Raw genomic sequence first — 24186 nt, 5'->3', positions numbered from 1 at the left:
AAATTTGGACCACCCTGTATATTTTTCTTTAGTAGATACTACTTGCATATATTATTTTTTATTGTAAATTATTATTATTATTGACCAGCTTGTCTATGTAGGTAGTTAATTCTTTAGTATCCTTAGATATTTGGTACCTATTGAAAATTAAGCTATTTTTTAGAATCTTCAGAATCAAGTTTTGCTCTTATAGAGCTGACTACAAATCGTTCATAATTTTGTAAATCTCTACTTTTCCTAGAATAGAAATGGACAATATTTATGTTAAGAATATGGCTTTCTATATACGCAATCCTCTATCTTTAATTATTGAAGTATGTACGGCCTGCACACTAATAATATGCCGTAACTTCTCCCGCACAAATCTCAAATTTGATTAGGTTGGTTAGGATTATTATTATAATATCGCTCTATATTTGATTACTTTGTAGGTAAAAACAATTGCCATGTTACAATGAAGTGTCTCTAAAAATAACTTATTTGGATGAAGGCAGATAATTGAGGATAGGTACCTAAGCACCACGGTAATCCAGTAATAACAGTTTTTCAGTTATGAATGAGCCGTACGTTTCCGTCGTCTAAAAGTAGACACTCTTAAATAGCGTTTGCTGAATATAATGAAGGCATCTCTTCTAACAAATATTTCTCGTTCCGCTGGAATTTTGTTTGCGAAATGTGGTTGGAATTTTTGTCCGGAATTCCATTAGGAAACGCTAATTGCCACACTGTCATTTCTACCCTAAATATAACTTATAAAAATGTTTTCTTAAACGCTGGTAAGCTGAAAATGCTGAAGATTTTATAATATCGAACCACGAAAATGTAGATGTTTACCTAAATATTTAATACTATAATACCCACTATATATCTACGTTATTAATGTACTTTAATTTTCAAAATTTTATACGTACAGTAAAAATGCTATATACCTATTCAGGGTTTATTTTCGGTCTATCTATCTAATATGGTAAAAAGAAACTAAAAAAGTCGGTGATAAATATTTCAAAAAATTTTATTAAATTATGATAGTTGTTGGAATATTTTTAGCGACGATGTAATAATAATTAATAATAATAGAATAAATATTCTCTTAGTCAATTTGAGAACTAAAATTTTTATTACGAAAACAGACAGGCATTTATGACTTTTGGGAGGAAATTTAAAGTAAGTCCCATAATTCTTGAAATATCTCGAAAAATTGAATGATTTTTCTTGTTTCCACCATTTCCTTTTTTTGGTGTAAATAAGTCTCATAAGTGATCTATTGGGAGCCAAATTATCATTTATTTATCACAATTAAATTGGAATAATTATGAATTAAATGAAAATATGACGATGAATAGACCTGCAAAATTTTATATCATGTATATTTTTACTTAGCTGGGACGCCTTCTTACGATTATACTGATGTAAGGTTTGATGGGTGTATCTCCAATAATAAGGGAGATATGGCCATGCTGTTTGTGCCATGTTGATCTTGATTCCTTTGGCTATATCTACTTTATCCTAGAGGTAAACCTATCTAACCTTATATCACTCTAATAGTAAAAATTAAAAAAAAAAAACAAAAACTGGTTCATTTCAACACCTTTGCGATATTCATTTGTTTAATCTATAAAATTCTGACACCTCATGAAAATTCATGTATTTTGTATTTAACAATTTTTATTTCCAAACTGCAAGTGAAATTTAAAATATATACATTGTGCAAGTGGAAACGTAATACTCTATACAGGGTGTCCCTAAATTAATGCAACAAAATTTGGTCACATATTCTTAAGACAAATTTAGGGGACCCGTATTTTTTATTTTTGACAAGTGGCCCCCTCTTTCGGAGTTACAGCCCCCTGAATTCCGCCCCAAAGAATAATATTTTTTTTTTATATCTCAGACCCCTGTTGTACGAGAATCACTAAATTTGGTACACAGGGGTTTTATGGCATGTGGAATCTGATGGTGCCACGTTTTTTGGCGGGGAACCCCCTTAAGACAATTTTTCGTGGGTCCCCTTGTCTTTGGAGCCAAAAAAATTTGGTCGCATATTTAAATTTCTTAAAAATTATTAGGTCACTAGAAATCCATTCAATTTAGAAACTTTTTGTCTCCTTATACTTCGTAAAACGTAATGTTTTCGAGAAAAATGTCAAAATGTGATCGAATTCAATGGCTTTCTAGCTAACTAATAATTTTTTAAAACAACAAATTTGCAACCAAATTTTTCTGGTTCCAAAGACAAGGGGGGGACAACACGAAAAAGTGTCTTAACGGGGTTTCTCGCCAAAAAGTGTAGCACTGTGAGATTCCACATGTTATAAAACACCTGTGTACCAAATTTAGTGATTCTCGTACAACATGGTTTTGAGATACAAAAAATATTTCTTAGGGGCAGATTTCAGAGAGCTGTAACTCCGAAAGAGGGGGCCAGTTGGCAAAAAGAAAAAATACGGGTAATCTAAATTTGTCTTAAGAATCTATGAACAAATTTTGTAGCATGAATTTCGGGACACCCTGTACATATATTTTTACATATTAACCAAGAGTCAATATTGATATTATAAAATATTTTGGTCTTAACTTCCTTAATGAAATAGACCAATCAATCTAAGGTGTAAGAAGTATGACTGCCATAACTTCAGTATGGGATAGAGTAATCATAAATTAACAAAAAAGTTGTATATTACAGGGGAGTAAGATTAACACTTTTCAAAATACAGTGAGTATTAATATTGGGGAGTTTCATCACGATGTGACAACAGCGGTACACAGCTGATGCAACCCACGTGTGCACGCGGCAGACTTGTCCTACGGAATAACAAAAATGTAAACAACTATTTTTCCAGTTTTTAAATAAATAAAACAAAATGTATCGATTTTGTAGTACGAAGATACTGTTGTGCTTAAATTTTAGCTCGAATTTTAGATATTACTAGCTGACCCGGCAAACGTTATTTTGCCATCTTGTGGAACTGTGGATGGAACAAAATAATATAAAAATCGCGATTAGAAATCAGGGGTTGATCGTATAAGGGTGAAAATTTAGAACTGTATGTATTTTTCAATGCTGAATCATGAAAAAATAAAAACAGAAAATTTTGTCCAAAAAATAAAAAAAAAATTTGGGGTGGACCACCCTTAACATTTAGGGGTATGAAAAATAGATGTTGGCCGATTCTCAGACCTACTCAATATGCTCACAAAATTTCATGAGAATCGGTCAAGCCGTTTAGAGAGATGAATCTCTTAAAACAGGAACTTAACTTTTAATCAAATTATGAATTTGAAAAATATGTAATTAAAAGTATCCAAAGATTCACGTCTTCCAAATAATCATACGTATTAAAAATAATTATTCAAATCGTTAAAACTTTTGTAATGCAAGACACCTGTGAAAGAAATCGAACTACTGAAAAAACTAAATATTGCGTTAATTCAAAATTCTCCAGGAATTTTTAACACTATACTGGTGGATCAATGCTTCGGGGCACATAGACTTGTTTAATGGTGGGAGGTGGTCATTTCTAATATTTATTATATTTTATGGTTTTGCTTGTATAATCATGACTCCTTTCAATTTATTTTCATTAATGTATTTTGAATGTAATAAAAACTCTCCCACGGAACAAAAACCTGTGAACTATTTTTTTGCACGAAAACTGTTACGTTTAATTTTTTATCCTCTCATTTGAAAATTCGTAAGTTGCATTTTCAACGAGGAATTACTTAGTTTTTTTTTGTCAATTTACAACTAATAATTCAAAAAATTTACTTTAAAAAATTTCAAAATCTTTCAGTGTAGGGAATAGGGAATAATAGGAAAGGAAAACATATTTTTTTAGATTGTTTAACTAGAACCTATTGAATATATCCAAAAAACAGGGTTAAAAGGAGTTTTTACTAAATTATTTTATTAAAAAAGTAAACATATCTTATCGTTTTCTTTCTTTAAAATTGTTTATTAACGATTTTTTGCATAAAATTTTCCTTTTACATTTTTTAAATAAGCCATTTCGATGAGAAATTAAATTCTCAACAAAATTTCTCCTATGAGCTATTCCGAAATTTCGCTTTGTTTTCGTGCTAATTTAAAAAACTGCAAAAGTGCATTTTCACCCCTATTTTCAATTTCAACCCTCTAATTTAATTGCACCCTGCGGTTTTTTAATTTTTAATGACTCTTCGAACAAGTCATGTGATGAAAATCCTTGAACGTCTTATTTCCTTCTTTTTTGCAAAAAATTTGAATTATACCGTATAAGGGTAAACGCGACGAAAATTGGCTAAGTTTGAGCGGCCATATATCAGTCAGTTTTCATCCAAAAATACTTTACAACCTCGTTTTTTTCTATGAAAATACCTATCTATCTTTACTAAAAAAAACTAGAGGCAAAAAAGTAAAAAAAAATCAAAAAGTCGATTTTTTTGCTTTTTTTCAAATTGTTTATTAACGATTTTTTTGCGTAAAATTTTCCTTTTAATTTTTGTAAGATATTTCGATGGGAAATTCAATTCTTTAAATAATTTTTCCTATGAACTGCAGCGAAATTTTGCTTCGTTTTCGAGCTACAATTAAAAAACTGAAAGGGGTGCATTTTCACCCCTATCTCCAATTTCCACCCTCTAATTTAATAGCATTCCGCGGGTTTTTCATCTAAAATGACTATTTGAACGATTCATGTAATAAAATATCTTGAACGTTCATAGTTCTTTTTTTAATCCTCTATTCAATAGCCTATTACTTGAATTTCATATCAAATATGAGAAAATTTATAACAAATAATAAAAATAATGAAAACCTAAAAAATGTCAACTCACTAATATCAAAAATGTCCCTGGGGAGAAAACTAATGAAACATTTCCACTCTCAAGGTTGTAAACATGCATTCAACTCGCATAAAAATACCATCGATCGGACCGTATTAATTGCATATAGAGCGGCTATCTGCGCCGTTGGAAACCTTTCAGCTGAAAATACTGCCCGGAATGCAGTGTTTACACAAATATTCCCCCAGGAATGCGCCCACGAGGCGCATGCTCGCGGCACTTAAACCCGGTTTAAAACCACAGGTAAGCGCGGGATCCTATGACTCAGTCGCGTTTGGCATTTGGCAGTATTTCAGTATTTCGGCGGTCCCCGATCGAAAACCACTTTCACTTCAGCCACGGAGTTTCAGCGCTGCGGTTTTCAGCTGATCAGTCGCATTGTTTACTCGGAGAGCGCGATGGAGATCGAGGGGGTTACGGAGCAGTTCGAGGAGTTTAAGGACAATGCCGTGCAGGATATTCTCAAGGAAAGTGTGGATGTGGAAATTAGTCAAAGGTAAGATAGTATTTTTATCTAACAATTCGTATCGTGAGTTTTTGAAACATGTTTTTAAATTTTCCCTTCATTTAAAACAAATGTAATAAATTTTTATATACAGAGTGTTCAGGATGAGAAAAAGTCTGAAAATGATGATAATAGTAAACTGCATTTGCTTTTATATAGATTTACGAAAATTGTCACAATTTCAGTTCTTAAATTTGTAATCTTTTAATAATTCGTAAATACTCTTATCGTCTTTTTCATAATTTAGAATTACGTTACATTGATTGCTTTTTTCAATACGTATGCCAAAGTAGTCCCATTTACCTACAAATTGAAATTCTGACAAAACTTTTACAGCAACCTTTCTTAATAATTTTTATTTATGTCATTCAAAATATGAGCGATTTATTTTTCATGTTACTTTCATTTGTTGTTATTTCCTGTAGATGCAAATTTAAAATTCATCATGATGACATTATTTGAAATATAGCCCAAATTCAAGTCAAGAAAAGTTAGATTTTTCGGGAAACTTCTTTGCTGATGAAAATTTGCTAATCTTTGGAATTTCAAAATAATGTCATATCCAAGTTTTATTTCACTAGCTTAGTATCGAACTTCGTTCTGTACATTATTAATTTCAGGTTAATAAACTGAAATATCTACACGCCTTTGTCATTTAAAATATTGAAAATAGTGAAAATTTACTGATCTTTCGAATTTCACGATTATGTCACATTCATTTTAATATATTGGCTTCCAACCGCATCTTTAATTTTAGAGGTGAATGAAATGAAATATTTCTTGACACATGTCATTTAAAATATTCCGCAAGGTTCTAACCTTGGATATAGTTCTAAGGTCTCGTTTAACATGCTTATTTTATAGGCCAGTCATTACAGCTTTTTTTCGGGAAAAAAATACTATTAGAAGTTTCTCTGCGGAATATTGTTCAGAAACGTGTTATAAACAAAATATCAAAAAATCAACTCGAGACTAGTTGGGAAACTTTGTTAAAACAATGGTCAAAATTATGGAAAAGTAGTTTTTCGACTGGCGTAAAAAAACTGTTATTCATAGAGAAAAAAAGGTTTATACAAAAAAGGTAGGTATTAAATAAATCTGTAAAATAAGACAAGTCCGATTAAATTCCGATAATTTGTTTATGCGCAAGAGCTCAAAAATGGTCGAAATTGTCCGCTTTTTTCAATTGCTAATAATTAATGCAATTTTCATCGCAGACACTTGTAATTCAGGATTTTTGAGGCTTTTTGCACCCTTAATAAGTGGTAAAAATTTCAGCCCAAAAGCTTCATTAGCTTGGCGTTGGCGGAATTTGTTATCTAAGAAGATGCTATTTTCAATTCATTTTTCCCAAGCTCACAGGCGTTGTAGGGTTTCGATCATTAGTTGTTTTTGTACCTAAATAGTTGTATTGACATATGCATTTACTGATAATTTAATTTTTCAAATTTAATTTGTTTAAAAATGACTGAAAAAATGTTAATATTTATTAAATTGTTAAGCGCGCATGCTCCGCCTCGCTCTCCCCACTCGTTCGCTAGACCAAGTAATAGAACGCATCGCCGCTATCTTCTTTTTCGCAATTAAATAGTTGAATTCACCTTAATGTTAATGTAGGACATGAAAATATAGCTCTTAATGTATACTCTCTCCAAATTTCGGCTCTTAATATTAATAATTAAGGTCACTGCGATTAAATAAATAAAAAAAATTATCTCAGCTTCTAATCAACTTACAACAACGATTTTTTTTTTAAATTCGAAGAAAACTAAAGTAAAGAGGTTACTATTTTATTTTATAATAATTACCTATCTTAACAATTTAATAAATATTAACATTTTTTCAGTCATTTTTAAACAAATTAAATTTGAAAAATTAAATTATCAGTAAATGCATATGTCAATACAACTATTTAGGTACAAAAACAACTAATGATCGAAACCCTACAACGCCTGTGAGCTTGGGAAAAATGAATTGAAAATAGCATCTTCTTAGATAACAAATTATTATTAAGGGTGTAAAAAGCCTCAAAAATCCTGAATTATAAGTGTCTGCGATGAAAATTGCATTAATTATTAGCAATTGAAAAAAAACGGCAATTTTCGACCATTTTTGAGCTCGTGTGCATGCATAAACAAATTATCGGAATTTAATCGGACTTTTCTCATTTTGTAGGCTTATTTAATACCTACCTTTTTTGTATAAACTTTTTTTCGCTGCGAATAATAGTTTTTTTACGCGAGTCAAAAAACCAACTTTCCCAACTAGCCTCGAGTTGATTTTTTGATATTTTATTTATAACAGGTTTCCGAACAATATTTCGCAGATAAACTTCTAATAGTATTTTTTCCCCAAAACAGGCTCTTTCATGTCTATAATGACTGGACTATTAGTGTAAGTACATCAAATTGACTCGGACTGTAAAAAAAACTATTAAGTGTTATAAACTATTTTCTCTGATAAGAGTAATAATCGTAAATGGAAAATATTGATAGATATAANCCAGAGCCCGCCTGACCACACTGGGAGATGTGCCACAGAAGGGCTCCGGGCCAATGAACTCTGTCTCGGATCCCTTCCTAGCAAGTTCATCCGCGTTCTCATTTCCACAAATGCCTTTGTGCCCTGGCACCCAAGGCTAGAAGAAGAAGAAGAATAGGTACCTGTAACTTGTGCTGAGAACAGAATTGTAGTCAGATTCGTAATAATCCTGGAATGTTATTTCATGTGCACTGGGGAAGCATTGATATTTACCTTTTTCCATTTTTTCTTATAATGTAAATTATTATATTTAATCTTTTACTTATTTCTCTTAAGCTATGATTATTAGAACAATTTTTAAAAATATATCTAATTTCTGCCCATTTGAGAAATTGGTTTGTCTCAAGAACTGAATATTTGTTAGGGCCAGTCCGTTTCTGGACATCTGTATCAATAACAGACTAATTTTACACCGATTTGTACCTAATACGCAACAGCAGACTTTTAATAAACCAAAGGTGGTTTTAAAGTTAGAGCAAAAAATAAAAGTCACCAGATACACTTTGGGAACTTGACTGATATCTCAGTTAGGAGGAACATGAGAAAATAAATAGAAAGTTCTAATATTATTTTCACCTCCCCTTTATGCTGTCGAGAGATTTGCAGATAGTTACCAGATACCCTGCATATTATTTGAGAAATTCACTTTGCACCTCACTTATTATAAGAATATTCTTAAATTTAGAAAAAGAAAACGCTTCTTCATTTATGAATCAGTGGCGGCCCGTGGGTTTGAATACAGGGGGGGGGCGCATTTTGAAAAGAGGACGTACATCATAATTGCTGCGGGGGGTGTGAGGGGCGCAGGCGAAAAATTTTAAGGAATTTGAAGGTTATTGTGTTTTGCAAGTACCCCAAAATGAATACTGTCAGTGTGTANTTTTATTTATAACAGGTTTCCGAACAATATTTCGCAGATAAACTTCTAATAGTATTTTTTCCCCAAAACAGGCTCTTTCATGTCTATAATGACTGGACTATTAGTGTAAGTACATCAAATTGACTCAGACTGTAAAAAAAACTATTAAGTGTTATAAACTATTTTCTCTGATAAGAGTAATAATCGTAAATGGAAAATATTGATAGATATAAATAATTTAAATAATCAAATAAAATTTAAAAAAATAATAAATTGTAAAGTAATGACAGGAATTCCTTTGAGAGAATGACTCATTCTAGGTAAATATGTAAGAATACAATGTGAATCAAAATTCGGTGTAAAGAATTTAATTAACCAAAGCTTTCTCCTGCCAAACCAATACAATTAACCTATAACATATTATACAAAAATGTTTTCTTAAAGAGTTAAAGAGTTACGGACATTCAAAATTTTTTTTGTTTAATTTTTTACTATAACTTTCAGATTTTAATATATTTCAACAAAAACAGCACTCCAACCTACAACATAAAGTGTCCACTCTCCTTAATTCACATCAATATCTCCCATGAGGCTGCTATCTCTTTACCTAGCTCCAACTACTAATAATGAGACTTTTCAACTTTCGTTATTTTTCTCAATGTTTAGCAATACACCCCTTAAGAATACTAACGTTCCTTTCTCATTTGCAAGTTTTCTCTAAAATGTTTCACGCTAGTGCATACTATCATTGGTATTTTTATACGTTTTGCTTTCAAACATAAAACTCCGATCTTTCTGTAATCCTTAAACACACAAGATCATCCATAACTCCCTACTTATTATGATCCTCCATGTAGAGTTGTCCCTTAGAGTCCGTACAATATTTGTTAAGATAGAATTCCAAGAAAAGATAAGCCAATAAAGTTCTGTTACCAAAACTACTGTAACAATTTACCACTGCTTTACGTTAACAGTCATGATATTTTCGGATTCGTCTTTCAATGTTCTATAAAATACTACTCTTTTATGTTTTTCGAAAAAAGACTGATTTTCGAGTAAAACTTAAAAAAACAACTGAAAACACTTTTATTTAAATGACATGACAAGCACTAATCATTCGGTTATTATTTATTCGAATAAAGAAATTAATAACAGTGGCGTACTATTTTATTTAGAAAAATATGTCACCGATACCCTGTATCTCCGCCACTGGAGCGTGTAAATTTTAGGAAAAGCATTAAGATTTTGGACAATGTTTACATACATGTGCCCAATTTCAAATTATTTCACTTACTAGTTTTTAAATTACTTATTTAAAACAATTAAAAGTATTTTTTGAAGTTTAACACCCTGTATTCCTATGTATTCAGGAATCGACTTGCTCCAATACATATTTTGTAAAAACTTTAACATATATCTTGATATCGAATTAAAAATGTTAATAATACACAATTAATATAAAATATATAAACGTAAAAATAAATAAATGCGTTAATACTAGAATAGGTCTTCTTCTTATTCATCTAGTGGTTGGTCCTAATAAGTCCCATAGCACTGCGGCCTAATTAGGCCTATTGTGCGTCCCACTACACTAGTCCTATTCAGCAAGTAGATTTGTCCTTTTTACAAAGTCCAAAAGCTTCCTTGCTGACACTTCTCTCAGTTCCTTGGGTTCAAATAGGGTCTCCCAAGGAGCGCCATTCTGCTACGTGCAAATCCCGGGCACTCGCCCAGGATATGCAGAGAAGTTTCATCCACCGATTCACATCCTCGGCAGACCGGACTGTCTACAAGCGTTAGCTTATGTAGATGTTTCCTAAAGTGACAGTGTCCCGTTATGAGTTCTGTCACTCTCCTGAGCCGGATTCTGTTTAAGCTCAGTAGATCATTCGCTCTTTCCTTCGAAGGATACTCCATGAGCTCCTTAGAATGGTTATGTCCTGGCCTTGAAGTCCAGTATTTCCTGTGTTCTGTGCCCAGAGCTCGCCTGACCACACTGGGAGATGTGCCACAGAAGGGCTCCGGGCCAATGAACTCTGTCTCGGATCCCTTCCTAGCAAGTTCATCCGCGTTCTCATTTCCACAAATGTCTTTGTGCCCTGGCACCCAACATATTCTGACAGAAGAAGAAGAAGAAGAAAAAGAAGAAGAAGAAGAAGAATAGGTACCTTTTCCCATTTTTTCTTATAATGTAAATTATTATATTTATTACTTTATTTACTTATTTTTTTATTTTTTTATTATACAGAAGCTACAGCTACTCCAATTTTTTAATTTTCTCGTAGTTTCGAAAAATTTGGAGCACCCTGAATCATACAACTCTCTAATTTGTGCGCCTCTTTCTTAATTGTCACCTAGCCAGTGAAAAAGTCCACCTTAGCGCTGACACTAACAAGACATTTGATAAACTACACGCATGTCACATTTCCAAAAGGAGAAAACCATTCGGCGTTAATTATCACATCAAAGAGTGCATAAATTCTGCAAATTGGCCGTAATCATACATAATTTACGTTTGGCTAAAGCGAAACAGGAAAGACTTTATGAGTAAAGTTATAAATTCTTCTAAAGGTATGCATGAAATTTGTCCTAGAAACTTTTGCCAACTTATAAATTGCCTCGGAGCTTTATGCTTACGCTGAAATATCGCTGAATTAATTATGCCTACCTTTCTGTATGATTGAAGTGAAATGTGTCACAGTTATTGGACCGGCCAAAATGAATTTGTGGCTTTTATATAACGATCGTGACTATATAAACTGCCTCGATGACACAATTAACGTCGCATGATTTGTGGCTCCGAGTTATTGCAATTTATTCTGAACTCGGATGGCTTTGATGTACAAATATAACTTAACCACGAAAGGTGTGCGAGAATATCAAAATAGGAGTTTAGGCACGCGTCACGTTTTATAATTTATTCACAATCTTATACAGGGTGTTACTAAAATGCTTAGCCAAAGTTAATGGCATATTCTATGCCACAAGTTAATGAAAGTTGGTTTTTTGTGATATGGAGTGTTCTTAATTACAAAAAAAAAACAGTTAAAAACATTGGTATCTCGGTTATGTTAAGAGGTACATAATCGGTAAAATAATGGCAAAGTGGTCGGAATTTCATGACGAATAACTTGTCGATGAGAAGTTTAATTTCTAATCTTTAATCGTTTTTGTTTACGTTAAAATACCAAATTGTCTATTTTTACAAAGAGTGCTTTGAAAAGAAAACGTCCACTTTAAACAAAATGTTGACAGTTCAGTTTAATTTTCGTTCACAGTGTTAAAGTTCATTATTCAAAAATACAATTTTCACACGGGATAAAGCCATATATTCTTCAAATTAATTAATCAATAAGTTTGAAACCTTTATCACTCTTGTTCATGTGAAAATTGCATTTTTGTTATCTGTAAATCTACGAAATTTAACTGAATTGTCAAAATGTTGTATAAAGTAATAGTTGGATAGTTTATAACAATCCTTGTACAAACAATTAATTTGCTAATTCAACAAAAAATAAATAACCAAACCATTTTATATGACGGATCAGTTTAATTAGAATTCAAAAATGCGAAAATCTTATATCGCTCATAATTCAAATTCCATTCTTCTTAATATGGGATTATATTATATTTATCTTGGTCGTTCCTTTAACTTTTATTTATCTTTGAAAACCTCTACAGGATGAGTCATTAATAATGGTTGGTACACAACTTCATGCATATTGTTAACGTCAAAATATAGTGATTGAGCCAAACATGCCTTAATCAATTATTAAATTAGAAATTTAGCAGGTCTTAAGATACCAAGCCTGAATTAAGAATTTAGACAAACATTACAGCAATTAAAGATTTTATTATGCATATCTTAACAAATTATTAACTACCAGTAACTTCAATGTACTTTCTTAGCCTTTTATTAAGATATTCTCTTCTCTAAAAAATAACGACATGGAAAAAAATACTTGTTAATCAAATTGAGTAGAAAACAATATGGTATTGTAGTGACGGCTGTCAATTTATTATGTCCATGCCTACTACGTTGGAAAAAATAATTTTCTAATTTAATTTCCGTCGAATCTCAAAAACTTAAAATGTCTGTATCTCGAAAACAGTTGAGTTTATCGATTTGTAACAAGTAGGTATACCTTTTTTTATTTAGAATTGAACGTAGTTTAACAATTTCTAGTTAAAAAATTCAAAATTGTAAAATATAAAAAGTTAGACATATTTTTACATTGACAGGACAGTACAACTAGCGCCCCCTAGACGTGACCCCAACACTATTCGTGTTTGCCACCTCAAAAAACGTAAAACTACAAATTTTCAAAACAATCGGTCCATACATACTTAAAATATAGATAAAAAAAGAAAATATTTTTTCAACTGTAGAACGAAAATGAGCAACAATTGATTAAGGCATGTTTGGCTCAATCGTTATATTTTGACTTTAACAATCTGCCATTAAGCGGTGTACTATTATTAATGACTCACCCTGTATATTTCTAGAAATATAGTAAGCCTCAAAAGCTTCCTCTATTCATAAAAGGACAAAAAAGGCTACCGAGAACTAAAGACCAATAACTATTACCTATATACAACTTCTCGAAGGTCTTCGAAATTATTAATTTATAGTACCTTTTATAAAAAAATTACTTCAGTTTATCATGATTTTCATAAAATGTAGATCCACCACAACTAATCTTCTATGTCTGACTCAATATCTAGTAATTACGTTGATGTCATCTATACCAATTTCAGTATGGAATTTGATAAACAAGTTCATCATAGTCTTCATGAAATGTAGATCTGTTACATCTAATCTTCTATACTACACTCAATATCTGTATGCTGCGTTAGATACCGACAATTATTATATAATTGTCGGCATCTAATGATGTCGTCTATACCAATTAACGTAAGGAATTTAATAGATTTCATTACAGCATTCAGTTTAATAAACTGAATACGACTGGTGTCTCTGATAATTTGCTTCGTCTATTAAAATCTTACATCTTAGAACGTTTACAGTTTGTTTGGTACATCTTGTTTGCCACAGGGTTCCTGTCTCGGACCCTTACTGTTCCTCATTTTTATAAATGACAATGAATACTTCATTGACAGTAACTTCATTGACATTATGATGATGATCTCAAGATATTTATCTCAAAAATTAATTATTTTCAAAATACAATTTCTGATCACATTAATAATGCACTAGTTGAATGTTCCAAATGCTTGGGATTCTTGTCGGAAGTTTGTGTTATAGAATACGTTTCTTATTCCTAAATTAAGATTTCCTAGATTATTTTGTAATTCGTGCTACTCTACATCTATCAACAAATTTGAATGCATTCAAAGAAAGTTTTTGAAGTATTTGTCTTTCATACTAGATGGAAATATATTCTTAAATAAATTTACCAAGCATTCTCTATTAAATTAAAATTAATTTGTCCTGCTTTGCTAAAATTGATAAATTTCCATTAACCAAATGTCACTACAATGCATTATGTGTGATAGATATTCCAAATTGTATGATATTCGAGATGATATTGTATGTTTTTATATAGTGTACAAACAAAAAAAGAAATGTAACTTTTTAGCACTGTACATTTCAAAAATGAATCATTTTGAAGACTATGTTTATACAAACTCTTCTGCAATGATCAGGAGAATCGTCTACTGTTTTTTGCAAATATCTTGAAACAGTCGCATAGTGACATAGTTATAAAAATTAAAACTCATTGGAACCGACACTTTTCTGTAAATCTATATAAGAGTAGAGCTCAGCAGACGTTTTTTTCTTTGATTTTCCTAACCTTATAATCCAACAACTGCTTTCTATGCAATCCAGCTATTATTTTAGTAACACTCATGTCACTGTTATTTATGGAGATGTATTCATTTTTATTTCAGCTCCGAATCGTCGGAGTCCATACAGTCAAGACTGCTATCCCCGTTCCTCAATAACCTGTCAGAACTGACGGATGACCTAATTTTAACCTCGGCAGCCAGCGTAAATCCCCACATTCTTGAAACCTTCAATATATCATGCATAGTATCGTGTGCCCCTGAACTGCCTTACACCCCTCTACAAGATGACGTCATTTACCACCGGATAAACATCATCGACTCTGGTAACTCAAGAATACTCCCGTTTTTTGATGAAACAGCAGATTTGATCCATGAAGTGAGTATAAATGTGTGTCTATTTCTTTTTGAAAATGTTAAAATGCCCGGAAACAATTTAATATTACTTATATTTTTTATAATTAAGGATAAAAAAAAACAAACTCCAATTACACCTACAAATTAATACTAACATATTATTTCATACCATTGTTGAATTTGTTGATAACAGAGTATTTTAAATATCCGACATTCTTCGAAACATTTTTTCATTCATTCTTTTAAAATTGTATCTGCTTAGTGTTCTTCGTCCATAGACGCTATATTCGATTGACATATAGAACAAATAAACATGAATTTGACGTAAAAGTAGAATCAATATTTTAGAATAAATATACTGTCAAAATCTATAAATCGTTTATTTATTTAAATTAGGGTGTACGACTCCTGCAAATATTTTCATTTTGAAAGAATGCACTAGGTTGGAATTCAATGATTTAAAAATAAATTCAATATGAATCATGTTACTTTATTTTTAAATACCAGAGTCCTGTTCTGTTATGTTTAGGTTATAGTAAGGAGGCATGTGGGTCAAAAAATATAAATGTAATATTTTTGTACTTGTTAAGAATTCCTTGGTCTATATAATGTTTTCTAAAGTTTTTTTTAAGACAAATAATGAAAATAAAAACAGTTAAACTTAGATTTGATGGTATTGTAAAGAGAGAACAAAAATAAAAGTTTGAAAATTAATGTTAGTAAACGAAATCTGAAGGAATTAGTAAAAAAACGTTTCATTTTTTCACTCTTGAAAAAAAAATAGATAGAAATATTGTAGATAATAAAAAAAATGAGGATATGAAGTTGAACGAAGAACTGAATAAACTATTGAACTACTGGATATTTGAAAATGGAGAATGTGGAAGAGCTCTGAAACTTCTAATAGTTCTAATGCACCATAGCCATGGTCCTAATTAAGTTAAACGTTTTTGCATAATTTCACACATGAAAGAAATGCAATATGGAAAATGAAAACCAACAAGATAGTACAAAATATTCAGTGCGTTCCATATTTCTGTAGTATCTTGAGGATTTAGATAGCAGTTTATTAAATAGGTAGACGATGTTTGGAATCTTTTATTTGTGGTATTTTCCGTTACCCTTTTTATTTAATTGAATACTTCTGTCACATATTCTTTTAAAAATAACCAACCCATTGCTTTAGAAATGCGAATCAAGGGTTTGATTTTATAAATTAAGTTTTAATCAATGATATTGCGGAAAACCACTACTCTACGGAGTGATGCTAGTGCCGCTGGTCAGTAGAACCACCAGACATATACCGAACTTACTATTTCTCATTAATAGATGAGTTGACCGTTAAATGATCCACCTATTTTTTTGTGTCAACTTTAGATATAAGTGAGATTTAAGATAAACAAAATGTTACACCTACTCGTATGAATAGTCACTGCTATTCAATGTCTAGATTTTCAATGTAGGCAGATGGCGACCCGCTATTTCGCACCTGCTACTGATGAATGATCCCAGCTTTTAATTGATACTGTCAGTACTGCCTTCCTTGTAATATCTTCCATTAAAATTGTTTTTGTCTTGATAGTGGCGAGACTGGTCTTGCTGAGTAGCAGTGACCACCTATTTGTGTAGTACTTTTTTTATCATATCTCATTTAAATGAACTTTTATGTGCTCCCACTATAGAAAATATACTATTAATACATTGTTTTTAATGAGGTAAGTGGATTTTACTATAGAAGTGGAAGTTGCTATGGACAATGGGAGGTAAGTGAGGAAACTTGCCTCCCTAGGGAAAAAATGCGATTTCGAGTTATAAATGCATATTTCATGAACAAATAAATAGAAATATTTGATGAACATTCATTTTATTAATTATTATGAATGAATATTTATAGTAATTGTACAGTTATTGCATTTAGTAACATTTATAAAAAAAATCTGAATAATTATTCCCCTCGCGTTTACTAATTGTCACATTTTTCTCAAAATGATTTGACCGCTCCATTTCAATCACCGGACGCTCAATATTATCTAACTGATCCATTAAAACAGCATGATGCGACATACCTACTAGTAGAATCTGGAGTTGAAATGTCATTGTAAAGAATCCTGTTGGCAACATATATTAACTTTCTGCAATTGTGGCTGATTTCCACCCACCATGTCTCTTGATTGCTAATACATTAACTCCTGTATTAGCCAATAACGTTTCCGATGTTCTTCGGAATGAATGGCCTGTATATGTTTCAGGATGTTCTAGTTTCAAAAACTGTGCAATCTTATTAGGAATCATAGAAAGGATATTTTTGCCGACTTCTTGGTTGTAACATCTACCTGCTTGATAGCGCACAAAAAAGCGTGACAATTTAGTTTTAATTTCCAATCTAATCTTGATAAATTTCTTGAGAATTTTTAGGTGTATAGCCGTCATTCTTGCGTTTGAAAAATTCCCTCAGCTTGGGGTACTTTGATATATCCACGTTCTCCTCTATGAAAATAATTGACTTAATCATTGACTATTCACTCCACAAAATCGCTGGTGACTTTAATGTTCTTGACTTCTCCATGAAATATGCTAGCAGTGACATTTCAGAAACACCAGTATTTTTGTCTGGCACCATTCTTTGAAATATCCATATGCTCGTCCGTAGCGCACTTTCGACTTCTCGGATAATAAAAATTCGCATGCAGCATTTGCTGCACTTTCTATTTGAAAATCACTCATTTAGAAATAATAATTCAAAACCAGCGAAATTGCAACTTTTATGTAGCTTTGTTTATAAACACCTTAGAAACGACAAAATCCAAACAACCAATGCGTCTTTGCATGATTTCGAATAATGTCAAAATGAATTGATTAAGAAATGTCAAAAAATAAAACCTAATCTTTATTTCATGAACCATAAAGAACTGTGGCAGCAGATAAAGTGTTATACACCACGCAGCAGTTAAGTATAATTTACCAGTCTCGGACCAGCCCTCGCTCCGCTCGGGCGCAAAATCATCCTCGGCTAGTAAATAATACTTACCTCCTTTATGGTGTAAATAACTATTGCGTAGCCAGAATACTACAGATTGAGAAAGTAGTAGTAGTTAGTTCCTTTATCAACCCTATAATTTGATTTTTCTGGCGTAAGAGGTTATTTACTTAAAAAAAAATTCTTTTTAGTATGGCGAAACCCCAATTACGCAAATAATTCCAAAATATTGATTTTATCGTAGACAATAGAACTGGGCGCATCACATATCTTTTCTAACGCTATATGACTGATGTAAAAATAGCTCAGCAATATTTCATGTCGATATAAATCAAAATTCTCTAGAAAGCAGACATGCATGATTAAACGCTCGTATTTCTAAACATAACAAGCATTTGTTTGCTATACAGAGACCATTGCCTTCAGACTATCAAGATCTTTTGCTCGTTTTGTAACTCACTCCACTCAATGTTTTCAAAACCCTGGCGCCGTTAAGGCCGTAACCTTTATTTTTAAGTGACTCCCTGTTCCTGTCATGAAAGTCACAGATACCGTGTTATTATTTTTTATGACATGACACGGACTCGTATTATGTCTTTATTTTTAACCTTCACGGAAATAAGCAAGATAAAATTAAAAACATGTGTTTGCTACTGAAAAATTCTTGTCACTTCATGGTGAATCATACTTTTCAGAAAATCGGTGTGGTCCTCACCTTGCACTGAAAATCTTGAAATACGATTTAGAAGGGTATCAGATGTAATGTACAGAATTTATTCATGTTTTGATTTCTTTTACCTAAGAAATTGTTTTTCCAAGCAAATTATTTCTTGGAAGAATGCAGAAATCGGAATTGCCGATAACTTATACGTATACAGTCTGTCCAAGATAAGGATGGGATAGCATTCGGATCTAGGAAACGGTAAGAGATACGGGGTGGCTCAAATTAGAAAAAAGTTGTGTTTTTTCCGAAGATATCCGGAAAAACCCGAAATTTTGCAAAATCGTTTTATTTTTCTTCTGGCTTTATTTGAAACCGAATTTTAAAATAAATTGCATATGTCACTTTTTCGCTCTATCCAATGGCGTCAACATTTTTGCAATCCGACGTTTCATCTTCCAAGAGCCATCATCAGGTTAATTTTTTTAAATACGTCGCTGCTGTTTTTATAACAAAATCTAGTCATTTTTAATTCTGAATTATATGATATTACTACTGTAATCGCTTAACAAAGTTTTTAGCTTGTTTCAGCTACCATTTAAAATTTTTCCTGAGTACGGCTCTGAACGTTTTCAAAATATCTAAAATATCTATTGGAGGAAGTCATAACAGTATAAAAGTCAATACAGCACAAAATATCTAACATTTTTTTTAGTACTATTAGCAATACTGATTAGAAATAATAAAACATTTCATAAATTCGTATTATTTTTTTATTAGGTACATCTTTTTTAAATTATTGATTAAAAAAAACGATTTTGCAAAATTTCGTTTTTTTTCGGATATCTCTGGAACTACGCGGAATTTTAAAACGGCATATTGTTAGGTATAAAAAACATAACTTTTTTCTAATTTGAGCCACTCCGTATCTCTTACCGTTTCCTAGATCCTAATGCTATGCCATCCTTATCTTGGACACACTGTATACATAACAAATATTTGTAAAATTCCAAAACAAATGAAATGGCTTACATATGTTAAATACAATCGGAATAATCACCATTTCCTCTTGTTTTCATATACACATATTTCAAAGTTTGTCGATTTCTTTCATATATCGTACTTACTTGAAAAAACTGAATCTCGCGGTTTTCATTCGCTCGTCCAAACAAAGCACGTTTCATTTTTGAAGGCATAAAGGAATGTGCGTCACGAAGAATATATTTATTTTTTTTATGAGAATAGAAAAATTTTCATATTTTTCTGCTACGTAGGTGCTTAACAGTCCATTAACCAAAATATGCTTTAAAAATAGAAAACATGAATACCTCACGATCAGAAGGTTCGATGATATTTATAAATATTTTCTGCCAGTAATATATCTATCAATGAACATCATTTCTTTTTTTTATGCAAAAAAATAAAATAATAAATGGATCAGGTGGAGCTGAAAATCTGCATAGTATTTATTTTCATTTGATACATCGCTAAAATAGATTCCAATTGTAATAGTAATCCTCGTCATCTTAGTGTCTTTGAATCATTCACATTCCGAGCTGTTCTTTTAAATAAAATGGTTCTTCAGTTACAAACATATAGTACATTTTCTTAGCTTTAACTCTGACATGCTCTGTGAGGGAAGACACGCTATCAAAACCCCTAGGCCCGCCATGATATTGATTTTGGGTCCTATTGTTGGTTGTAAAGCCGCTAGGGAAAAAGCTGTTGTCCTTCAAAACGTTCCGCAGCGGTCTTTGTAACGGGTCGCGTCAAGTGCTTTCAAACGTTTCACAGTTTCTCACTATCGGCATCTATAAAAACTTCGCCATAACTGAGGACTTAGAACTAATAATAAAGAACCGAAATCAATGGGCCTAAGAGTTGGTTCGAACCCACAGAGTTTAGCCCGAGAACAACAATGATAGATCAAAAATTCCTAATTAAGGCTAAAGACCTGTATGATTAGTCTGTAACTGGAGAGGATTAAGTACAGTGCTTTCATAAATGATTACAAGCCACGTGACCAGTAATTTTGTTCGGGAATTTTATTTCCTTCATGTTGACAATTAAATTTCTGCTAAATTAAAAATGCTTATGACGATAAAATCAGGATTACATTAAAACTGTTTCACTGGCTGAGATTCTATTCAGCCAAGCAGCGAACACATTGTCTCGAGCGAAGACGGAATTTTCATTACCACTACCAGACCTGCAATGTTGGTTGTCTAAGCTCGGCAGTCACATGGCTTGTAAACATTTGTGAAGTCTCTGTACATACGACACAATATAACAGCTTTAATTTTCTTAAACTTGTTATGTTAAATAATCTTATAAAATGTAATCAATTGGACCAAAATATGGTGAAATAAAGTAATTCTTTATTTTCGCTTTATACATTTTATAACACCTTTAAAAAGGCATTAAAACTAAACAGTTTTGAAGATAAACGATTGTGACAAATATTTCTACCTCACCTATTCGAGAAACGCTCTATTTGCGTCAAAGCACAATGACACATCACCGCTCATCTTATTTTGAGCATTTGTTTACATCGTTGGCAATAATGTTACACTTCTGCCTACAGAGTCACGGATACTTTAATTAGCTTACTTGAAAGACGCCTGCTTATTTTTTTAGTGCTACCGAGACGAGAATAATAGGATAGAGTAGGTGCCTAACTGACCATATAAAAGCTAATTACGATGTTTTTAAGTCTGTAAATTTAGACGTTAATGTGCTGCGGAATGGTCATTTACAGAAAATATAAATTTTGTCACGTAGCTCGGTACCCAATAAAATAATCATGACCTGCTGATACAATCAAGTTAAATCTTGATGCTTTTAAGTTACGAGAGTAGCAATCTAATAGACTGCAGACACCAAAAATCCCAACTGTTCTTTATTTTGTAAGATGTAATACTATAAAGAGTGATTGATTTTCATGGACGAAACCTTAAATAGTTCTAAAATAGTGCTCTTTGAGATTAAGGGGATCAACTTTAATTCGATCTTATTCAATTGTAATGCCTTCTAAAATGGATTCCGGATTTTCACAAAATCTCGGGCTCAAGACGATTTTATTTCTTTCCGATTTTCGAAGTCACCAAGCTTGGTCGGAAGACCTTTGAAGGTAATTTTAACAGCATCCAAACAGTCACAGTTTTAAAGATACAAAATTCATTCATTTAATATAGCGTTAGAAGTAGCCTACTTGCTAGGGCTCAATAATTTCATTGGTTTGAAATCAATAAGCAGATGAACAAGATCGTAAAATTTTTTAGTTCCACCTCAATTTCTAGGATTCACATCAAAACATAGTAAACTTCTTTTATCTTTTCAGGTCTGTAGTGCAGGAAAGAAGACTCTGGTATACTGCGTAGCAGGAGTCAGTCGATCAGCCACCATTTGCATAGCCTACCTGATGAAGCACCACCAACTACCTTTACTGGAAGCCTACAACTTCGTTAAGCTTCGACGGCCGAGGATAAAGCCCAATTGTGGGTTTTTCAAGCAACTGATCGAGTACGAAAAACAGTTGTTCGGATCCAATACGGTCCATATGGTATTCAACGAGTGCGTGCAGATGGAAATACCTGATGTATACGACAATGAATACAGGATAATAACAAATTGTTCGAAGAAACGGTGTAGCAGTGGACGTCATTAATATTTGTAGCTCTCTTTCGTCACAGGTTTAGGGCATATTGTTAATAAATGATTTATAAATTAGTGTTTAGGGATGACTTAAATCGGTCTAAGTTCAAGGAAATGTACGAAAAACCGTGGACCAAAAAATGTATAGGTATGAAACGTGAGATACTACCTAGAGAATTTTTTTCTAAATTTTAATATTTAAAAATAAGTAAATCAAATGTTCAGCTTCAAGTTCAATTATATCAGTAAATGGTAGAGAAGGAAAACAGGAATATATTTTGTTTGTGGTAAAACTCCGTTACTTGTACTAAATATCCAAATCATATAAACATTTCTCTACTCTTTCTATTTGAGTTCTATGCAGTTTGTTAATCTTTGATACTTCCAAACTGACAGACCATTTAGTATCGCAACTTTTAGGATTATCATTATCATGTTCAATCTTTAATCACACACAAGAGTTGAGGTTTTTATCAAATAAGTATTTAACTTTTTTTGATAGAAACCTTTAACGAATTAATTCAAATAATTATATTTTCCATATTGTTAGACCTTAAAGGTTTTATTGTTTTCAATATAAATTGTTCAACGTCTGCAATATCAACTTACAAAGGCTAACAATTTTATTCTACAAAAATGTAGCTTTTAGCTTTCTTAATTTATGCACCAAAATAGAAATACACATAAAGATAATGAATGCGTGAGGTTCGCCAGGATTAAGTATTCGGAATAGGGTAGGTCTCATGATTCATATCTCTTAACTGTTTCATCATGGACTAATTGCCGACTAATTTTGTCTAACCTTGACTTGGTAAAACAATAGCTTGGTTTAAAGACCGATAATTCCATATTTCATAAGGCAGTTTATAGTACTGTAATAACAGTTGGGCTTTCTCTATTTTTTAATTATTTCACATTGTACATATTTTTCTTCGTTATTATATATTTCTATTTAGGAAATAACTTAGAGGAAGTTCAGTTTTGAGGAGGAAGAATAATTTTACTATTGTAAAATCTGGGACCAAAGTATTTTTTAAATATTTTAAAATAAATATTCATTTATTATGTATGAGTTTTCTTTATCGGTTACAATTTGGTACAATGTAAGTTAGATAAAGGTAATCTCTCCATAAAAAAAGTAGGTACTTAAATACTAACTGGATATATTAAGTTTGAAGTTTATCTCTTTTTACTTTGGATCAATATCTACGTAACATAGCAATACTTGCTTAATTATATAATCGCAATCTTTTTTGTACCTTTAATTTAAAATTTTAATATTTTATTTCCCTGATACCAAAATGCAAAAGCAAAATATATTTTCTTATTATTTTTTAAGAGAGCATTGTTTAATATACAGGGTGAGTTAGAGTTAAACTGCCATACGTAAACCACGCAAAGGAAATTTTAGTTTATGCAAGAAAGTTCATACAGGATGTTACAAATTCGCTTCTCACTGCAGGGATCTCGGAAAGGTAAGAGATACGAACTATTACGCCTCTAAAAAAACAAGGCTAACTTTATTAGTTTTCGAAATATTTGAAAGAAAAAAGCCGCAATTTTGGAAATACGTTTTTGTTTCATTTCAGCCTTGTTTGAAGTGATATTGAAAAAAGAAGAACACTTTCTCATGGCAAACTTTTTACTTTCTATCAAATGGCTTGATCAATTTTTATATATAACGTTTCGTCTCTCCAGGACCATAATCAACTTCATTCTTTTAAATTCATTTTCTTCCAAACCTTCATGACCCGAACTGCCTCAGCCCGAACCAAATTCAGACGCTTTGTTTCGAAAAATTCATCTTCAATATATTCATTCCAAATAGGTTTCCATTCCAGATTCCATAAGGTTTAACGACTTAAAGTATACGATAATTCAAGAAAGATAGAAATTTCTAAAAAATTAGATACATCATAAATCTGCACATGTTTCCTCATTTAAGCTTTTTTGTATCTCGCTACTTTCCCAGATCCCTACACTAAACATCAAAAAAACTCACC

The 24186-nt window shown here is 31.8% G+C and overlaps 1 protein-coding gene across 1 annotated transcript; it reads left to right on the top strand.

The window, feature by feature from the left end:
- The first annotated feature begins 5100 nt into the window (after window positions 1-5100).
- Window positions 5101-23247, top strand: LOC108907968 (dual specificity protein phosphatase 18-like). The gene is made up of 3 exons (XM_018711853.1): window positions 5101-5317; window positions 14640-14913; window positions 21870-23247. The coding sequence occupies exons 1-3, from the start codon at window positions 5220-5222 to the stop codon at window positions 22194-22196; spliced, it is 699 nt and encodes a 232-aa protein (XP_018567369.1). The 5' UTR covers window positions 5101-5219; the 3' UTR covers window positions 22197-23247.
- The last annotated feature ends 939 nt before the right edge of the window (window positions 23248-24186 follow it).

The sequence above is a fragment of the Anoplophora glabripennis genome, unplaced genomic scaffold (assembly GCF_000390285.2).
Source record: "Anoplophora glabripennis isolate ALB-LARVAE unplaced genomic scaffold, Agla_2.0 scaffold256, whole genome shotgun sequence".
Classification (NCBI taxonomy): domain Eukaryota; kingdom Metazoa; phylum Arthropoda; class Insecta; order Coleoptera; family Cerambycidae; genus Anoplophora; species Anoplophora glabripennis.
Note: the sequence above shows the minus strand (reverse complement) of the source record. Positions and strands in the feature narration are given on the sequence as shown.